At 44.8% G+C, this 21,853-nt stretch overlaps 1 protein-coding gene across 1 annotated transcript in view; it reads left to right on the top strand.

Annotated features, from left to right (window-relative positions):
• Positions 1 to 6,977: 6,977 nt before the first annotated feature.
• LOC125631701 (disintegrin and metalloproteinase domain-containing protein 20-like) overlaps positions 6,978 to 21,853 on the top strand; it is a 174,285-nt gene continuing 159,409 nt past the window's right edge. Inside the window, exons 1-4 of the mRNA XM_048838772.2 lie at positions 6,978 to 7,020; positions 9,376 to 9,458; positions 12,351 to 12,415; positions 20,453 to 20,531. Of these exons, the coding sequence (XP_048694729.2) occupies positions 6,978 to 7,020; positions 9,376 to 9,458; positions 12,351 to 12,415; positions 20,453 to 20,531 (270 nt within the window). The remainder of the gene's footprint in view (positions 7,021 to 9,375; positions 9,459 to 12,350; positions 12,416 to 20,452; positions 20,532 to 21,853) is intronic.

Raw genomic sequence — 21,853 nt, 5'->3', positions numbered from 1 at the left:
GCTATCTACACTAAGAGTTGGACCAGGGTGCTGTTCATTTGCTGGATCAGGAAGAAGGCCCTGAGAGTGTTTAAAACCTTGCATAATGACAGGTTTCAGAGTAGCAGCTGTGTTAGCCTGTATCCACAAAAAGAAAAGGAGTACTTGTGGCACCTTAGAGACTAACAAATTTATTTGAGCATAAGCTTTCGTGAGCTACAGCTCACTTCATCGGATGCATTCAGTGGAAAATACAGTGGGGAGATTTATATACACTGAGAACATGAAACAGTGGGTGTTACCATACACACTGTAACGAGAGTGATCAGGTAAGGTGAGCTATTATCAGCAGGAGAGTGGGGGGGATTTCAACAATTTCCATCCCACCATCAACCTCAGCCTGGACCAGTCCACTCAAGATGATTCACTTTCTGGACACTATGGTGCTAATAAGCGATGGTCACATAAATACCACCCTATACCGGAAACCTACTGACCGCTATTCCTACCTACATGCCTCCATCTTTCATCTAGACCACACCACACGATCCATTGTCCACAGCCAAGCACTTCCATACAACCGCATTTGCTCCAACCTCTCAGACAGAGACAAACACCTACAAGATCTCTAGCAAGCATTCTTACAACTACAGTACCCACCTGCTAAAGTGAAGAAACAGATTGACAGAGCCAGAAGAGTACTCAGAAGTTACCTACTACAGAACAGGCCCAACAAGAAAATAACAGAACGCCACTAGCCATCATCTTCAGCCCCCAACTAAAACCTCTCCAACGCATCATCAAAGATCTACAACCTATCCTGAAGGGTGACCCATCACTCTCACAGATCTTGGGAGACAGGCCAGTCCTTGCTTACAGACAGCCCCCCAACCTGAAGCAAATACTCACCAGCAACCACGCACCACACAACAGAACCACTAACCCAGGAACCTATCCTTGCAACAAAGCCCGTTGCCAACTGTGCCCACATATCTTTCAGGGGACACCATCACAGGGCCTAATAACATCAGCCACACTATCAGAGGCTCGTTCACCTGCACAACTACCAATGTGATATATGCCATCATGTGCCAGCAATGCCCCTCTGCCATGTACATTGGTCAAACTGGACAGTCTCTACATAAAAGAATAAATGGACACAAATCAGACGTCAAGAATTGTAACATTCAAAAACCAGTCGGAGAACACTTCAGTCTCTTTGGTCACTCGATTACAGACCTAAAAGTTGCAATTCTTCAACAAAAAAACTTCGAAAACAGACTCCAACGACAGACTGCTGAATTGGAATTAATTTGCAAACTGGATACGATTAATTTAGGCTTGAATAAAGACTGAGAGTGGATGGGTCATTACACAAAGTAAAACTATTTCCCCATGTTTATTCCCTCCCCCCACTGTTCCTCAGATGTTCTTGTCAACTGCCTGAAATGGCCTACCTTGATTATCATTACAAAAGTTCCCCCCGTTCTCCCCCGCTCTCCTGCTGGTAATAGCTCACCTTAAGTGATCACTCTCGTTATAGCGTGTATGGTAACACCTATTGTTTCATGTTCTCTATGTATATAAATCTCCCCACTGTATTTTCCACTGAATGCATCCGATGAAGTGAGCTGTAGCGTGCAAAAGCTTATGCTCAAATAAATTTGTTAGTCTCTAAGGTGCCACAAGTACTCCTTTTCTTTTTGTTTAAAACTAGGCTATTTATCCAGCAATCCTTTCTTTGACTGTTGGTCCCTGGAAAATCCAGTGTGAATTGATAAATGCACACCTCTCCATGGAGTGGATTCAAAGAGCTGATAACAAAAGAAGTGCATTAGCATCTCCCTCTTACTAGAAAAAGCACATGTAATTCCAAAATAACATATACTGAATTGCATTTTTAATACAATGGACCCACAAATGTATTAACCCTAATTCAACAAGATTTAATTTGAGTCAAGAAAGTTAATCTTAATTCCATAGGTTTGTCCAGGGTATTATAGGATATTGTCAGTCTGTTACACCATATTTATATTTGGAATGTTAGAATTAAGATTTCTAGTAATATTTCCTGTGAGACATACATTGAATTCATCATAGACACATCTACCAAAGCCACAAATGCTTATGATGTCAAATTTTTTACATCTAGATAATGTATCGGACTATCCCTTAACATGAATCAAGAGTGCAAATAAAAGTTAGCATTTGAATTTCTATTTTTTTATCTTGGGTTTCAGAGGCGCAATATCCAAAAACTTTCCATTTTTTACTTAGAATGAGAAAAGACAACTGATAGCAGATTATCTATATATTCAGGTAAGTGGGTTTTTTGGCATGTACCTTGGAGAATACAATATTGGGTAAAATTAAACTATTTCTAAAAAGGTTGGCTGAATAAAGGTTTACATTCTTGGTTGCAAATTCCTCGCAGGTTTATTGGACTACAAGATGAGGGTGTTTTTCTATGTAATGAGGAAAAACATTTACTGGATTGAAAGCTGAGAATTTAGCCCTGGATATTGTTAACAATCCCCTAGTTAATAACCCTGAGGTAAAAAGCTGGACCTTTAAATTAAAATAGCTAAATTCTAAATTAAAGGAGGACAAGGATGGTCCAGTTTTTAGGGTGCTATGCTAGAACTTGAGAATCTGGTTTATGTCCCTGCTCCACCATGGACTTCCCATGTGATCTTGGGCAAATCATTTAGCCTCCCTGTGCCTCGGTTTCCCCAGTTAGTTTTCCTACCTTATAGAGCTGTTATGAGGAGAAATGCATTATAGATTGTGAGATAATCACATAGTACATTAATGGGGGAGGTTATAAATACCTAAGGTGAATGGGGGAAAAACTCCAGAAAATTTGCTCTTTAAAAACACAGTTGGCCGTTCATACACGTTCCTCATTTCCCCCCTTACCTTCTCTCAGGTCAGTGGGGTTCTTCTCCCAAGAGCGGCTGTCAATTTATTACCTATGAAGGGAAGACAGAAAAGCGACATTTTAGTTCTCCCCCACATTCCCAGAGGTGTTCCTATAACTTTAAGCTGGCTGGCTCCTGTGGACCCACTTGCCATGGGGCCCTTGTTTGACTCGGGGAAGGCTAATTGGGGTCATTGGGGCACCTGGGCCAGGTCCCCCCAGTAAATCCTTAAGGAGGATAACATGCGCCTTTAGATCCCTGTTTTCTTCCTGTAATTCTGTGACCTAGTATGACTATTTTCCAACTTGACTGCTGATATGGCAGCAGAGGAGGCAGGCGCTGAGGCTGTCTGAGCCTGAACCTTCTACAGATCACACTCCCTCCGAGCCTCCATTAAGTCCTGGCAAAACGCCTCCAATTCCCTGGTGAGCTCTGCTTTGGTGGTTTGCCAAGCCCAACATGTTTGCCACAGAAACCATGCTCCTGCAGTGGTCTGTCCCCTTTTATCAGGTTTATACAATGCTAAATACGTCCCATAATTATTCTCCAGGACCAGATCGTGTCCCCTCCCGAGATCACCCCGGGACTCCAGGGATCTGTGCCTAAATTCTGCAGCCATGCCACAAAGGGGGAGGGCCTGTTTACAGCACCCCATTCTCTTTTGTCTATTTCCTCTTTCTTTTCCTCCTCACTCTTGCCCTTTCCGAACATCAGTATGGTGGCCCCATTTTCCCCTCACACCGAGACTACCCCAGGGACGTCAACCCACCCACGGTGATACTCAGGAAACAGAGGGGGAGGAGAATACTCAACGCTATCTGGGACTGCTAGCCTACCCGTGTCGGGTCCTGGAAAACACACCAAACCTGTTAATCAGATACTGCTTCAGTTCAATTTAACCCTTTGTTTCCTGGCCAATGCACCAATTCATGTTCCCATTCTTGGAACCAGCCAAGAAATAACCACAAACAAAGGTCGAACTAAAGCAGTACCAGGGTTGATTTATTACTTGCTTCCCTTATTTGTGCAATTATATTCACACATACATCCCATTCATACTGATGACATGCTGCAGGTGCGGATGTTGCTTTCGATCTTAGGTGACTGAGACTGGCCAGGTTCCAGCTGCCCAGAGATCAAACCACTAGGTGACGAGAGTCCCCGGAATCCCTTCGGATCTGCGGGAGGGCTCTACTCCTTCAGGTCCGGTCCCAAGTTCTTGCTGTTGTAGGTTACATCTCCTTGTTGGTAACCGTCCTGGCCGCCCATCTCAAGATATATATCTTCACCCAGACAATACCATGGTTCTATAAAAGATGGTATTTGCTTCTTTGCTTTGCCATTGGCTGTCACTCACACTATCTCACTCATTCCTTACATTGATTGATTACCTATTCATAAGCATGAATACAATTGGTGATATAGGACATTGCAGCTTTAAGGACCTTCCGTTGTTACTTGTGGTTTTGTAGCAGCACAACAGGAAACCATACAGACTATAAGCAAAAGAGCATAACTAATTTGATTAATCTCAGAGTTGCTCACTTTCCAGGGCAGCAAACAGAGCGAGATCCATCTTCATCTTCCAGCTCTGTGGGCCTCCCAAAGTGGAACAATGATCAACAAAAAATGCCATCAGCTTTGCTCTCAGGCAGGTCGACAGATGTTTTTCTGCTTCTCTGTATGGACCCCCCCACCCCCAACCTGTATGCCTTCCCTCCAATTGCCTTTCAATCCAGGGTCTTTGTTAGGGGGCTTTCCCTTCACCCTTGCCCCTGGTTCTTGTTACTCAGACAGAAAGCAGAAGACCAGAAGTCCAAAGTGCAGGCAATGTGATGTTTATTGGGGTTAGTTTCAAGCAGGCATATTCATAGCCCTACATGCCAGCAGAGTCTCTTTCCCAGTGTTCTGTTCCCATTTCTGATGCCACAGAGCCTTTCCCCATGTCACTGTTTCTATTGCCCCCTTCTCCTTCATAGCAGGCCCAAATATACCTGCAGTGAACGCCCCTGGTCCCACTCCTTACAATTTATGCTCATATCACATCAGTCTGGGGGCATTCTCCCACCTCTTTTGCATCCTATGGGAGGGGTAATGAGTGAGATTCTGTTCTGGTCAGGGACAAGCTTTCTTTGGCTTTTCTCGTGTTTCTTATGCCTCTCTCCGACCCCCTTACTGCTCCTAATTGGTTGCTTGACCTTGGCTTGAGAAAGGAGCCAGGCAGGCTTCCAGTGTATGCTCATATATTAAACCCCCCCTAGACCCTGTAACACTTTTAACTCCATCTCTTATCACCCCATCTGCTTGTGGGCAGATGTAACACAGTGTCTTTGTTCACACATATTTGTGAGGATATAAGAGTATCAAAAAGCAAACCCAAAATTCTATCTCAGGCTAACTAACAGGCCTATATACTAACAGTCTTGTTCGGAGTCAAAGAAGACCATGCTCATTTCATCCTTATAGCACTGGCATGACCTCGCCAGCCCTTGTTCTCAAACCTACTGGCCTTGTCAATCAAGCCTCCACTGCCTCTCCTGCTGGATCCAGGTGTGACTTCTCAGGACCATGGTTGCCTACTCCATCCCAACCTGTGAGCTCTCTACCTAACAGCATGGAGGACTCATAGTTAACACCTTTGGAGAAGTCCTCTTCTAAAGATCTTCAGAAAGTGCATCTGAATAGTTGAAAACTCTCATCTAGGGGCAATTACCTGACTAAGTCTGTTGGAGAGGAGAGGAGGGGGCGGGGCTGGCCCTGAGGCAGTTGGAGCGGGGGCGGGGCTGCCACTGAGGCAATAGGAGCGGAGGGGGCGGAGCTGGGCCTGGGGCAGTGGGAGGGGAGAGGAGGGGGCGGGGCTGGCACTGAAGCAGTTGGAGCGGGCGTGGGGCAGGCACTGAGGCAATAGGAGCAGAGGGGGCGGAGCTGGGCCTGGGGCAGTTGGACCGGGGGCGGGGCGGGCACTGAGGCAATAGGAGCGGAGGGGGCGGGGGCTGGGCCTGAGGCAGTGGGAGGGGAGAGGAGGGGGCGGGGCGGGCACTGAGGCAATAGGAGCGGAGGGGGCGGAGCTGGGCCTGAGGCAGTGGGAGGGGAGAGGAGAGGAGGGGGCGGGGCTGGCCCTGAGGCAATAGGAGCGGAGGGGGAGGAGCTGGGCCTGAGGCAGTGGGAGGGGAGAGGAGGGGCGGGGCTGGCCCTGAGGCAGTTGGAGCGGGGGCGGGGCTGGCCCTGAGGCAATAGGAGCGGAGGGGGAGGAGCTGGGCCTGAGGCAGTGGGAGGGGAGAGGAGGGGCGGGGCTGGCCCTGAGGCAGTTGGAGCGGGGGCGGAGCGGGCACTTAGGCAATAGGAGCGGAGGGGGAGGAGCTGGGCCTGAGGCAGTGGGAGGGGAGAGGAGGGGGCGGGGGCTGGGCCTGAGGCAGTGGGAGGGGAGAGGAGAGGAGGGGGCGGGGCTAGCCCTGAGGCAGTTGGAGCGGGGGCGGGGCCTGAGGCAATAGGAGCAGAGGGGGCGGGGGCTGGCCCTGAGGCAGTTGGAGCGGGGGCGGGGCTGGCCCTGAGGCAATAGGAGCAGAGGGGGCGGGGCTGGCCCTGAGGCAATAGGAGCAGAGGGGGCGGGGCTGGCCCTGAGGCAGTTGGAGCGGGGGCGGGGCGGGCCCTGAGGCAATAGGAGCAGAGGGGGCAGAGCTGGGCCTGAGGCAGTGGGAGAGGAGAGGAGGAGGAGGAGGAGGAGGAGGGGGCGGGGGCTGGCCCTGAGGCAATAGGAGCAGAGGGGGCGGGGCTGGCCCTGAGGCAGTTGGAGCAGGGGCGGGGCCTGAGGCAATAGGAGCAGAGGGGGCGGGGCTGGCCCTGAGGCAGTTGGAGCGGGGGTGGGGCTGGCCCTGAGGCAATAGGAGCAGAGGGGGCGGAGCTGGGCCTGGGGCAGTGGGAGAGGAGAGGAGGAGGAGGAGGAGGGGGCGGGGGCTGGGCCTGGGGCAGTGGGACTGGAGCGGAGCTGACACTAGGGCAGTTGAGCAGAGGGGGTGGGAGACGCTGTCTCTGTTCTTGCTGCACGTGGTTGGCCGGTGTCTGTGAGGAGCCGCAGGGATGGGGCTGCAGGTCTGGGTCCTGCTCCTGCTCCTCAGCCCAGGTGAGGGGGGCAGTGAGTCTGGTGGAGATGCCAGAGCGGGTAGATATTTGAGGTCATGCTTGCAAGGTGGAGGCCATGCAGGGAAGGGGGGAGCCAGGAGTCAGAGCAGGGTTGTGAGGGAAAACGGGGCCAGAACAGGAGGAGGAGCAGGACTGGGGCACAAGGAGGGGAACAGGGGCTTGAGTGGAGGGGGAATATGGGGTCTTGGGGGCAGCAGGGAGCACTGGGGGGTAAATCAAAGGGTGGGGGATTTGTGAATCCAGAGCAGGGTGCACGGACGGGAGATTCAGGAGGTGCCAGATTGGGACTAGGAGCAGGATTTCCTGATAGCAGGTCAGGGGCTGGAACCGGGTAAGAGGCAGAAAGGGGATGTGGGCCTGAGGGTTCATGGAGGCAAACTGGGAAGGGGGGCAAAGGGACTCTTTCGGGGGCAGGGAAGAGTGAGCACAGATGACCAAGGTGGAGGTCCAAAGTATGGGGCAGGGAGGGGTTAGAGCCGGAGGTGATGGGCTTTGAGGTGTTTGGATCCTGGAGCAGGGTGGCCCTGAGCACCAGCTGGAAAGGGGCGAGTTGGATCAGGGAGGGGGCTGGCGGGATGCGGCTGAGGTGATTTCTCTCAAAGACAGAGCTTGGCTGTGTGTGAGGAGCCTCTGGGGTGGGACTGCCTCCCGAGGGTTGCAGGACTGGGCTGGTGCTGGGACTTTGCTCAGCTCAGTTTAGATGGGGAGAGGGGAGTGGTGCCTGTCACGGGAGGCGGTTGGGGTGGCAATGAGGGGGAATGGAAGAGGGACCTATTCAGTGAGGTTGGAGGAGGGATGGGAGAGGGGCCCGCCAGGTGGGATTCAGAGGGAGGCAGAGCAGGGAATGAGGAGCCAGGCCCATTGAGTTTTTAGGAGGTTGAGAAGGATTTTTGTGGGGGCAGGAGCAGAACAATGTTGGGGAGCAGGGGAAAGGTATGGAGTAAGGAATTGAGGGGTCATGGCTGAAGTCAGAGGTAGTGGGAAGCAGGGTCCACAGAAGACTTGAAGGGTGCTTTTACAGGGAAGGTGGTGTGGACCCCACACAGGGTGAGTGTTCTGGGAGGTGGGGGGAGAGCCAAAGTGTGGTGGTTGTGAGGGAAATAGGCATGCTGAGGACTTTTGGGAGCAGTGCAAGGGGGGCTCGGGGAGCTGAACATGGAGCTCGGCGCCCTAAAGGATGTTTCCAGGAGCTGTTGTGAGTGAGGAGCAGTGCCAGCTGAGGTGGAGTTTGTGGGCGACTGAATCAGGGGCAGAGAGTGAGGCTTGGCAAAGTGAATTTGGGAGGAAAGAAAAGGGAAGGAGTGTGGGATTTGCTGAAGGCTTTATTTGGTGTGTGGGGCAGGGAGGGCAGAGTGAGTTCCTCTGCAGGGTGATTTAGGGTATAAAGGAAAGAGAAAGGAGTACAGCTTGCTGAATGGGGAAGTTGGGGGGACTGCAGGGAGCAGGGAGAAGGAAATGGGTCTTGCCCAGTGAAATTTTGGAGGGCCTGAGCAAAGAGAGAAAGACAGATCTCCGCAATGGGGGTATAGTTGGGAATGCAGAATATAGATGAGGGGAATATAGCTCAATAAGAGGGGATTTTGACTGAGTAAGGGGGGGCAAATGTTGTTTTGAGAAGAGGTTTGCAGTGGCCAGGAACAGGGAATGGGGAGTGTGGCTTACTGAGTGTGGTTTGCAATAGTAGATGATGAAATGGGGTCCTCACTGGTTGCAGGGGCAGAGTTGTTGACACCGAGGGAATAGTTGTGGCGTGCGAGGAAGACAGAGCAGGGACAGTGAAAGGAGGTATCTGGAGCATAGGGCTCATTGAAGACAACAGTGCAGCAATGGGAATATGGGGCTTGCCATGGTTGAGGGTTGTGTGATGCAGAGCACGGATAGAGGAGCAGGGCTTAACATGGGGTGTATTAGAAGAATGAAACTGGGTATGATGGGGAAGGTGGACCAGAGAGTGTGGAGTCAGGTAGAGAGGGTAGGTGTTTGCTTGGAAGAGAGCCTATTGAGAGGGGAATACAGTAGGGGTGGCTGGAAAATCAGGGTTATGGAAAAAGGATCGAAGGGGCCTGATGGAGAAATTGGCTTGTGTTGGGGTTGGGAAAGAGAACCAAAGGAGTAGTAGTGTTCTTTCTGTATTTAAGCTTCTCAAATGGTTTACGAACATTATTGAATTAAGATGCAGACTTCATCCATGTTCCTGGAATTGTTCCTCCTTGCACATTGTACAGAGTGGCTTCTGTATAAAATGGTTTGCAGTGTCAGAATCTAGAAGCACATATCCTAATAAATTGTAAATGCATATTCTATTTAACTTATTTGAAACTATTTCTCTTTCTAGGCTTTTCTGAAACTTTGAAATTCTCTTACTCTGAAGTAATAGTGCCAAGAAAGCTTGAACCAAGGGATGGCATAGATACCAAGGTAGTACTACTTTCTAAGAAACTTGGAATTGCTATGCTGAATCAGACTAATGATCCATGAATCCTGTCTTTGGTAACCACCAGTACCAGATGCTTCACTGGGAGGTATAACCACCTCTATAATAAAGTATGTAGGGCTGAAAGTTTCTTCCTAATCCTGAGCAATTAGTGGTTTGGTTCTCCTCTGAAGCACAAGGTTTGATAATCTTTAATATAGTCTGTGCTTGCCTGTGTAACTGCACTTGACATTTTTATGAGTGTAACTCAGTGTGCATTAATAACAGTTATCATTTGACCATAGTTAAAACATATAGTACACCTCTACCTTGCTATAACGCTATCCTCAGGAGCCAAAAATCTTACTGTTTTATAGGTGAAACCGCGTTATATCAAACTTGGTTTGATCCATCGGAGCGCACAGCCCCGCCCTGCCCCGGAGCGTTGCTTCACAGCGTTATATCTGAATTCGTGTTATATCGAGTTGCGTTATATCGGGGTAGAAGTGTATGTTGTTCATTGCAAGAATCTAAGGAATTCAGAAGGTACTTATATGGTCCCCATTAACAAGGGATAGAAGCATTACACAATGTTTAAAATATTTATCCTCACAACATTCCTGTAAAGTAGGGAAGTACCTCTGTGAGCTGGGAAAATCCAATTTAAAGAATAGTCATGCCATCATAAGGCTCTTCTTGTCTGTAACTTCTGGTAGGGGGAAATAGCCCATTTGTCTGGGCTTCTTTAGATCCCCTGAGACAGGGGTGGCCAACCTGAGCCTGAGAAGGAGCCAGAATTTACCAGTGTACATTGCCAAAGAGCCAAAATAATACTTCAGCAGCCCCCGATCAGCTCCCCCCCCGCTCCCAGCGCCTCCCACCCACCGGCAGTCCCACCGATCAGCGCCTCCCCCTCCCTCCCCACACCTCCCGATCAGCTGTTTTGTGGCTTGCAGGAGGCTCTGCGGGACAGGAGACAAGAGTGAGGGCACGGCAGGCTCAGAGGAGGGGGCGGGAAGGGGTGGAGTGGGGGCAGGGCCTTTGGCAGAGCCAGGGCTTGAGCAGTGAGCACCCCCCATCACATTGGAAAGGTGGTACCTGTAGCTTCAGCCCCAGAGTCGGTGCCTGTACAAGGAGCCGCATATAAACTTTAGAAGAGCCGCATGTGGCTCCGAAGCCACAGGTTGGCCACCCTTGCCCTGAGAAATAGTTCTGGCATTCTGACTGTATTGATAGTCTTGAACTGCCCCTTAGTGTACTAGGATTAGATGTTTATGCTGTACATCCTTTAAAAAGGTAATTTTGCTTGGTATGAGGTATAGAATTTGACCTAAGTTGTCATAGTTTACAATTTCACATAGTTTAAGGATTCTTAATACATCTTTTCCTATTGGAAATATTCTACAAGACTTTTATGAGCACCAAGTGGTATAAGAGTCTAGAAGAATGCAAGTTTTATGACTCAAATCTTAACTAAGTGAGGCAAGTACCGGATGAAACATTCTCCCTGTAAAGTAAAACAGATAAAAAGCCAAAAACGAACTCAGCACTTTAAACTGAATTTCAGCTGTCTGTATCCATGTTTGACTCCTGGGGAACAACTCCCTCTTGAGGGCTGGTGTACACTACTGCTTAAGTCGATGTAATTACGTCACTCAGGGGTGTGAAAATGACATCCCCCTCAGCGACGTTAAGTTTCATAAACTTAAAGCGGTGTCCACATCAAGAGAGGCTTTTCCGCTGACATAGCTTCTGCCTCTCACAGAAGTGGAATATTTATGCAGACAGGAGAGCTCTCTCCCATCGGCATAGTGCATCTTCATTTCAGCCCTGAGTTTCCACCTGGAATTGTATGTCTCTCTGGCTCCTGCAGCTTTGTGCTCTGGCTAAATATCACAATATAGCCCTTATGATAAAACTGCAACCAGTAGTCTGTGATTAAGATAGTGACTTAGGACCAGAGTTTTGAAGGTATTTAGGTGCCTTAATATTCAGATAGTCATCTAAATACCTTTCAAAAGACTTTGGGCTAAGGGCCTGACTTTTTTAAACACAACTCATCTAAAGAATGCCTGCATCATAGAACACTATAAGGAAGTACGGTGTTTTCTTTCTAAAAGTCAGAAGGTTTCCCTGACAGCCAGTCCTGACAATGGACTGGCATGTGTGGGATTCATGCTCTACAGTTAACATACAAACTATGAGGTTGAGACACCTTTTTTGTGGAGCACGCATGCTATGCAAGAATAAATCACAATATCTACTGAAAAGGTGTTATCCTACAGGGCAATGTGCAGTTCTGAGCAGCTGTACAGAAGAGGCTGCTGCCAAGTTAAGACAATAAGAGCATCAAACTCTGTTCTATTTGACTCTACCCATTATTCCAAAATTGTTGTTTAGCCTCAATTTGAGACTGCATAGTAGTGCTGTGGCAATGGTGTTTAGTGTCAACTGTGAAGCTCTGTCTATGTTAGGGGAATTCTCTACATGTTTCCCATTTTTGCTGACACTGATTTGAGCAACACCAGTTTTAGCAATACTGGGAAGCCGAATGAAAACAACGTTCCCACAGCCACAGGCATTTTTCACACCGTGAACTAGACTTGTTCTGAGCACATTTAATTGATATGGTGTTAAATACTATTGGGACTGTGGGAGGTTGGTTTATATTGTGGATCCTAATACTGCTCATGGTGATCCAGCTGGACCAGTATTGGCAACTTTGGAAAATATTAGCAAACCTCACTACTTTAGAGAGTCCTTTGATGAAAGGAAAAAAAAATCTTCTCTGAACACAGTCTGAGGAAATGTATGAATACATTTTTTATAAAATGGAATACAGTATAGGTATTGATTAGTAATACTATTGAATTATACTATTTATTTGAATGCTCTAGGAGGAGGTGTCTTATCTAATTAAAGTAGAAGGAAAGTTCCATATTGTTCATCTACTACAGAAGAAGTAAGTGACTGCTGTCTTCCAAATCTTTCATCTGCTCTTTTTATACAGAAATAGGTGTACATGGGGCTTTACAATCAAGTATGAAGACAAAAGCTCCTGGCCCCAGAAGCTGTCAGTCTAGATATGGAGAAATAACAGAAGTGGTAAAAAAGTAAAAGATGGGATGCAAGGAAAACTGCTTTTATAGGGGGTATTAGTTAGAGCAGTAATAATTAGGGAGGGACAAGTGTTTCCATACTTTAAAATTAAAGCTACCTGTCCATTATAAACTTTATTTTTTACATGTTTTCTAACTTTGCCAAGAGATACACTGGACAATATATGCTAGGTGAGAACTCAGACCAGGAGGCTCTTCTTGGAGGTGGTCTCTGCTGTGATACAGCATGGCCAGAAGGCAGCAGGAGAGTGATATGGGAGAGAGATGTAAGCCCCAGGATGAGGAGAAGCCTTATTCCCTGTAGAGGGAAGAAAGGTTGCTATAGATTAATTAAAAGTACCTGAAGCCAATTAGAGAACCTGAAGCCAGTCACCTGATAAAAACCCACTGCTTCAATCAGCTAGAAAAAGGAGTTGGAGCAGTTTGAAGGAGTTGGAGCAGAGTAGAGTTTGGAGAAGTGCCACGGCTGGCTAGAAGACCAAGATCCTAGGTAAAGAGATACCCAGCCTGTGCAGAGAGAGGGCAGAAAGCCCCACAAGCTGAAGAGCAGAAGTAGTAGAGGGAAGTAGCCCAGGGGAAGGAAGCACTAGTTCATGTGGTTTGCCACTATACCTAGGGCCCCTGGGCTGGGACCCGGAGTAGAGGGTGGGCCTGGGTCCCTCCCTCTCCACTACCCTTCTCTGGGTTACTAGTGGGACAGTAGATACCCTAGTTCAGGGGCAGGAAACTGTGCCCTGAACCCCTGCCGCCCACAAGAAGAGGAAGAGCAGGACCCATCATAATTGTGCTGGCAATTTGCCACACTGCATATTGGTACAAATAAGATTTGTGCTTCCCTGTGCTGCTGAGCTTTGGCAATCTTCTCTTAAAGAGGTGTCCATGGAGACCACATGAACAGTCCCTCCCAGAGCTAATGTTCAGAGCCAATGTTAGGAAATGTCATTGTGATGGTGTACCCCATAAGGCTTTATGGAAATATGCTTATGAATATATATGACATAACTGGAATATGTGTTATGCTACATATGCTATGTAACATATCTCTGTAAAGGTTATGATCTACTGAATCTATTCATCCCATTTGTATGCATGTATCATTTTTATATTTGAAGTTATGAATATTGTCTGTGTACTTGCTTGATTTTTAAGTAGCCTTAGTAAAGCATTTGGTTGGCTTCTTGAGAAAGGAATGTTCAAATTAAGTGTCCAATCAAGAAACACTTAACAAACAATGGATCTTGGAAGGCTCCAATCCACATAAGAAGTCTACTTGAGGACGTTCAAGGTAGCATATGACCCATGGCTGCGACCTATAAGTTCTGAGTCATGCATGGACATGTGACTTGCCCATGTGACTCCAAAACTCCATCTTGGAGCTGGACTTTGCATGTGGGGGGTGTCTCCACCCACAAGAGAGTCTATGTAAACCCTGGGAGACCCCTCCATTTTGTCTTCAGCTTGCTCAAGAGATAGCCTCTCCACCCCCAAGGATACCTGAAAGAAACTGGAACAAAGGACAGTAACTACAGGGAATATGAGTGATTGCTGGACCCAGACTAGAAAGAGACTAGTCTGTAAAAGGAAGCTTACTGGAACACCTCTGAGGGTGAGGTTTTATCTGTATTCAGTTTTCTTACTGTATTAGACATGCGTGTTTTGTTTTATTTTGCTTGTTGATTCACTTTGTTCTGTCTGCTATTACTTGGAACCACTTAAATTATGTATTAATGATGGGAGGGGCAAATAGCTGTGCATACTCTCTATCAGTTATAGAGGGCGAACAATTTATGAGTTTACCCTGTATAAGGTTTATACAAGGTAAAACAGATTTATTTGGGGTTTTGACCCCATTGTGAGTTGGGCATCTGAGTGTTAAAGACAGGAACACTTCTTAAGCTGCTTTCAATTAAGCCTACAGCTGTTAAGGGACGTGGTTCACACCTGGCTCTGGGTTTGCAGCAGGTGAGCAGGTCTGACTCAAACCGGGCAGGGCACTGAAGTCCCAAGCTGGGAGGGCAGGGAAAGCAGAGGAAGAAGTAGTCTTGGCACATCAGTTGGCAGCCCCCAGGGGGTTTCTGTGATCCAACCTGTCGCAGTCATACAATCCCTTATTGCATTGGCTTCTTCTTTTCGGCATGTAGCTGCAGGTATTGGAGACCATCTTTCTGTGCCTGGAGAGAAGTTCTAAATTTTTTTTAAATTATCCTCACCATCATAATCACCAGTTGCTGTTATTCTGGCATCTCCCCCAAGGCACACAGGCTGGGATACAGCTTTTATTATATGTTGTTCTGATGCCCACTGTGGTTCATTTATGAAGGTTTTAACTTTTTTCTTATTTGAACTTGAACATAAGAAAGGCCATAATGAGTCAGACCAAAGGTCCATCCACCCCAGTATCCTGTCTACCGACAGTCTCCAATGCCCGGTGCCCCACAGAGAGTGAACTTAACAGGTAATGATCTAGTGATCTCTCTCCTGCCATCCATCTCCTCCCTCTGACAAATAGGGACACCATTCCTTACCCATCCAGGCTAATAGCCATTAATGGACTTAACCACCATGAATTTATCCAGTTCTCTGTTAAACCCTGTTATAGTCCTAGACTTCACAACCTTCTCAGGCAAGGAGTTCCACAGGTTGACTGTGCGCTGTGCGAAGAAGAACTTCCTTTTATTTGTTTTAAACCTGCTGCCCATTAATTTCATTTGGTGGCCCTTTGTTCTTATATTACGGGAACAAGTAAATAACTTTTCCTTATTCACTTTCTCCACACCACTCATGATTTTATATACCTCTATCATATCCCCCCTTACTCTCCTCTTTTCCAAGCTGAAAAGTCCTAGCCTCTTTAATCTCTCCTCACACTGCACTACTTTTGCGGTACCCTGTTTTTCATAGGCTAACTCATTAGTTCTCTTGTAATCATAAACCTTTACGTTACTTTATGACAACAGTAAAACGTGGTTACGCTAAGGAAGTCTCTAACATTTCTTCCTGGCTACCAACTGTCACTTTGTGGAATCTACTCAGCTATTAATTTCAAAACATCAGGATATCACAAACATAGGCACAAGTTCAGCAGGCTTTTTTATTAAGTTACTTGTGCTAATATATCCTAAGGCCTAATTATTGACTTCTACATCCTAAATTTATCTGATATCTTTTAACTCTGACTACACCTCATTCCATTTGGCTGTAAAAAGCCTTTAGAAGGGGAAAAACCCCTTTTTGACCGTTTCTTAAATGGTAATGACTGTCTTTTTTCTTTTCTTAAAAAAAAAAAAAAAAAGGTAGTTGACATGCTGGAGCTGTTGTTGCTTTTGTTGTTGAAGTTTGATCCCATTGCCTAGAAAACAAGACAAAAACACACAAAACGGGAAAGGAAAATAAATCGGCAAAGATGAAAAATGCAGCTTCTGTCTCTGGTGTTGATTCTCATCTGCAGGGGCGGCCCATCCATGTAGGCGAACTAGGGTGCCAAGTTAAATGGGGCACCAAATTCGAGGAAAAAAATCAATTTGGAAAAAAAAATGAAATGTCATTATTTCAATTCCTGTGTGTGTACAGAGGGAATATGAATTCTAATTCATTTATCTACGTTTCCAAGAATTTATTAATATGTCAAATCTTTCATTTACTGCAAAAATAAGTCATATTTTAGCAAAAAAAAAATTCAGTTTGCAACGCAGGGTCAAGATGATCCACTCTGCAATTTTGATAAGCAATAACTCAGCCATAGTGAAACACATCCAACAGAGGCAAGAGCTGCAATGCTAGTGACACCTAACTCAAATATACATCAAGGTCGCATAGCCGGAAATTCATGTAGAGCGAAGATATCACGAGTTGATACATGTCAAACGGTCATTTTAACACACGTCGCAGGTAGATGGTTAAGAATTGATCGAATACTGTGAAAAATTGTTTCTTGGTGCCAAAGAATAACATCTTTCAGCATCATAAATCCAAAATGAGTATCTTTAACCATTATTAAATCTTAGAGTTATTATCGGACTGTATAATTATTAACTTTGTTATAACTTGTTCACATTTAATAAATAAGGTCCATAAAACAAAAGTAACAGCGTTAACACTTAATAGACTATGAAAGTGATGTCACACTCCAAGCGGGTAACTGTGAGGAAGGGGATTACTTTCCAAACAACCGGTGTCAGGTTATAACGTTGAAAAAGGTCATTTTGTTTCCATGTAAATGCTGTAACTAACTGTTTTAATAGGTAGGTGAGTGTATGTTACTAATCATTGAAATCATTTAAGCAGTGAAAGGACATGTTGGAATGGCTGCAATGTGGTTTAAATTGCCAATCATGTTGTGTGTCAGCCATCCTGAACGCTATAATGCTTGCTGTCGGGAGCACAGTTAGTACATAACAATATTCAAAGGCCCCATTGCAGAAAGAGGAAAAAGAAAACCCTCAGGAGCTGAGTATCATAAATGAAATGTTGAGAAGGAAAAGGACCAAGCAAAACAGCAGGGATCCTTCTTGAAATATTTTCTCTTTAATCCAAATAAAGATGGAAGAAGTTCACAGCATCCAGAAGAAGGAATTTACTTGGAAAGGAGGTTAGCTCACATCCGCATGGAAGTATTTTGGAACATCAAGATGAAGGTATATTACTTTGAGATAAGGGTAGCTCACATCCACAAAAAAGCAGTTTAGAAACTCAAGATGATGGAAACTTACTTCTAGATGAAGGCAGCTCACAGCATCAGACTGATATGGAAGTGGAAAAATATTATTTACCTTCAGGGACATATGCAGAAATTGAAGTAAATGAAGTAGAATTCTGGAAGAAAGGATGAGGAAGTTACAAACAAGTTACAGTATGGGGCCCAGCTTTGTGGCCCAGATGTGATGACAGTGTGCGGCAAATTCTCGTGGAACGTGGACCCGAACACGTTCATGAATTTCCCTTCCCTAAGGATGGAAATAAAAGAAAATTCGCTGCTCAGCATTACAAGAGGAAACTCATTAATGGGGAAGAAATTCATTGAAACTGGTTACAATATGCAGTGTCGAAAGACTCTGTTTTGCTTTTGCTGCAAATTGTTTAGAAATTGAGCAATTGGTACATCACTTATTGAAAATGGTTCAAAGGACTGGAAAAACATATCTTCAATTCTCTCTTCACATGAAAGAAGTACCAAACATTTGGAATGTTTTCAAAATTGGAAAGAACTTTAATTATGATTGGGGAAAAAAGGAAAAACTATTGAAGAAAATTTACGTGTGATCAAGGAAAGAAGAATATTGGCAACAAATATTAGAGCATCTGATTGCTTTAGTGAGTTCTTGGTGGGCAAAATTTAGTACTCCATGGCTGTGGTAGAAATGAAAAATTATACACTCCAGGTAATAGAAACTTTTTAAAATGTGTTGAATACCTAGCTTTGTTTGATCCAGTCATGAAGGAGCATCTACATAAAATAACTTATCATGAAACACAGGGTTCATTATTTAGGAAAAAATATTCAGAATGAACTGATTCAAATCCTAGCAAATGTCATTAAAAAGAAGATTGTAGAAGCTGCCCATTCTGCAAAATACTTTTCAATAATACTGGACTGTACACCAGATGTGAGTCATGTTGAACAAATGATGATCATTCATTTTCTGGATATGGAAAAGTCTGCAGATGAAGATGGGATTTGTAATAATAAGTATAATTAAAATTTTAATGACAGGTTTCAGAGGAACAGCCGTGTTAATCTGTATTCGCAAAAAGAAAAGGAGTACTTGTGGCACCTTAGAGACTAACCAATTTATTTGAGCATGAGCTTTCGTGAGCTACAGCTCACTTCATCAGATGGAAAGGAAGATGATGTCTGTCTGTATCTGTACAAGTTTTTTCATGCAGTTGATAGATTTCCACTCCATACGGCTAAATGCAGTGCCTTGCATAATGACAGGTTTCAGAGGAACAGCCGTGTTAGTCTGTATTCGCAAAAAGAAAAGGAGTACTTGTGGCACCTTAGAGACTAACCAATTTATTTGAGCATGAGCTTTCGTGAGCTACAGCTCACTTCATCAGATGTTTACCGTGGAAACTGCAGCAGATTTCTGTGTGTATATAAAGTCTGCTGCAGTTTCCACGGTAAACATCTGATGAAGTGAGCTGTAGCTCACGAAAGCTCATGCTCAAATAAATTGGTTAGTCTCTAAGGTGCCACAAGTACTCCTTTTCTTTTTGTAAAATTTTAATGCATTTTTTAAAAATTGAACTGAAATATCATCTAGCTGTCATGTACAAATCTATTCTGAAAATTTTGTGTCTCTATTTTATCTGATCTCAGAAACATTGGTTGGACAGACGGCTGGACAGACAAACTGAATAATTAAGCCTCTGTCTCTCCTTGCAGGGGAGAAACAGAAGCCTTTGACGTATTTATCTAGCTCCAAGTTGGTGGAACAGCTTATGTCCAGCTTTGGAGCCACACTAGAACTGAAGAAGCTGGATTTGTCTTGAGCATTTGTCAGTGCCAAGGGCTTCAAATTTGCCAACTGTAAGGCAGGAGCTGATGAATGCAGATGGTGATGGTCCTTCAGTGCTGGGGACCTTGTCAGCACTGGAAAAGCTCCAAGTAAACATGCTTCTTTCAGTGCCACATTTCTCTCAGATCCAGCATTTATAAACAAATTCATACAAAACTCTCTCTCTCTCTTGCTCTGTCTCTGTGTTGCCATGTCTGCAATGTATATAATAATACAGAACTGTCGAATGAGGTGTTCTTGGGTTTACTTAGGAAATGTGTGAGTGATGCCCAGGAGATAAAGCACTGGATTGGGATTCTATTCCCAGTACCACTGGTTCATTGAGCAACACTGGATATTTCATTTCATCATCTTGTGCATTTCATCATCTCGTGCATTAGTATAATGGTATCTCTGCATCAGGTACATTCAATTCAAGTTTTTCTTTACAACCATGAGAACTAGGAATATTTTTATAATTAACGCATAGATGCTGGAGCACAGCTTTGTGGCAAGAAGAGAATTATGCAGCAAATTCACATCTGCAGAATGCACTGGGTCTTGACTGTAGATTCACATAAGACCATTTAGGTGGCTAAATAAAGGTATTTAGCCATCTAAATTCCATTGAATTTAGTGAGAGACACCTAAATACCTTTGAGGAGCTGGGCCTTAGACCTTCTGTAGCCAACAGATCACATGCATCTATCACATTTTAGGAGATGCTTTTTTCCTGCCCTGGTCCCTCTCTGTCCCGAGAGAACAAAGAGAGCACAAACAAAAACTCCCCCCACGCCCCCCCCCCCCGCCACCAGATTTGAAACTATCTTCTTTCCCCATTGGTCCTTCTGGTCAGGTGCCAACCAGGTTATTTGAGCTTCTTAACCCCTTACAGGTAAAGGAGGGATTTTATGCTACCCTTAACTGTATGTTTATGACAGTAAGACTAAACAATGGCTTGTTATGTATGGTAGAGCAAGGAGGAGGACCCATCACATCATCCAGGAGTCCCGTGGTCTTGGCTGTCCAACAGGCCTGCTGAGCTAAAGCTTGATGCTCAAACCCCCTTTTTGTATTCTATACCTAAATGTCAAGTGCACATATTTGTGTCAGCTGGTGTTCTGCTTGTCTCGGATACATCCTCCTGCAACAGTTGCTAGTTGCCTCTCAATGCAGTTTTAACTAGCTTGAACTAGTTTTGCGGTTTTAGCTGACAGCAAAACAACACCCTTTCTTCTTAGAAGAACAACTTTAATTTGCCCAACAACAGCAAAACTAATTATAACCAATATTACCTAATGACTGACTATCCTGATCTATATTTCTTCAGCAGGGTCCCCTGCTTTTGGATTTCTAATTTTTTTTAAAACCTTTTATTTTCAGAATGTTCATAGCCCCAAATTTCCCAGTTTTTACTTACAATGAGAAGGAAGAATTAATAACAGATTATCCATATATACAGGTAAGCATGAGATAGGTACTCTCTAAGGTACAATTCTGAATAAAATTAAACTGCCATACTCTAAAGACTAGATGGATGAAGTTTGTCAGTTTTGGTAACAAATTCCTGGGTTTTCAAATTGGTTCTAATTTGAGGGACTTTTCTGAGGAGTAAGACATTTCCTGGGCTGAAAGATGATTAATTTAACCCTAGGTATGATTAATAAACTCCTAGTTAATTACCTTACCTTAGACTTTAGTTCCTTCTGAGTAGCTGACACATTGGGCAGTTGAGTTCCTTCATTTAAGGTCACTTGCTAGTTCCGAGGTGATGCCAGAGCATTCAGTATTCTCTGTCGCTGTCTTCTGCCAGTTCTTCCTTGGCCTTCCTCACTTACACATTTCATGGATAATAATCCTGAGGTAAAATACTGAATTTTTAAAATTCATTAGATAAATTCTAGCTGAAAGAGGGGATGACATGAAGAAAATGGGTTGTCAAACTGCTGAAAGTTGCAAAGATTTAAAATAAAAGTTTAAAACATTTGTTGGCCATTCCCACTCTCTGTTTCCATTTCCCCCTTCCCTTGTTACAAGTGAGCAGGGCTCATCTTCCCTGAATTTAAAGCAAAAATATTTTGCCACTAATCAAATTGTTAGGGAGCAGTGGTTGTATTCTGCCAAGTATACAATGAATGTAGAGGCAAATGAATAGTTACTGGAGGGCCAACAGCCTTGCTGAGCTGCAGAAGAAAGTAGATTGGGAAAGTATGATGATGGGAAGAGCCCCATCCTTTTCCCACTGAAGTAATTTGTTAACCTGATTTTTATAGGGCTGATTTATTATAGGCTCACCAATTATCTGACCAGAAGATAATTAGGTTCTTATCCCAAAATCAGGCTACAAAACTACACAATGTAGAGAGTTCAATACTTTGCACAGACCCTCAGGGTGTGTGGCAAGGACATTCACACTGAGGACAAAGTCAGGCTTTAAGAAATGTTTATTAAAATAAAGGAAAGAGTTATCAAAGCTCCAAACCACAGAGCCAAAAAAAAAAGTAGTGGTAGTAAAGTAGTTCTATAGACACTTGTGGTATCATCCCTTTACAAAAGCTATTTAAACTAGATTGTTCACACCCTTCCTCAGGGACCTGGTGATGGGAGACAAAGTTCCAGCCTCTTGTCTGGCATGCCAAATGAGTTTGATAGTCCAGGTTCTTCAGTCTCAAGATGATGGAGATCAGGGTCGAGTGCTGAGTAGCTCAGCTATATTGCAAAAGCTGAGCTGGTAGCTAAACAAAAGAGGACTTGAAGCTAAAAGAAGGATGCCTCCACATGATG

Source organism: Caretta caretta, chromosome 1, assembly GCF_965140235.1.
Source record: "Caretta caretta isolate rCarCar2 chromosome 1, rCarCar1.hap1, whole genome shotgun sequence".
Lineage (NCBI taxonomy): Eukaryota > Metazoa > Chordata > Testudines > Cheloniidae > Caretta > Caretta caretta.
Note: the sequence above shows the minus strand (reverse complement) of the source record. Positions and strands in the feature narration are given on the sequence as shown.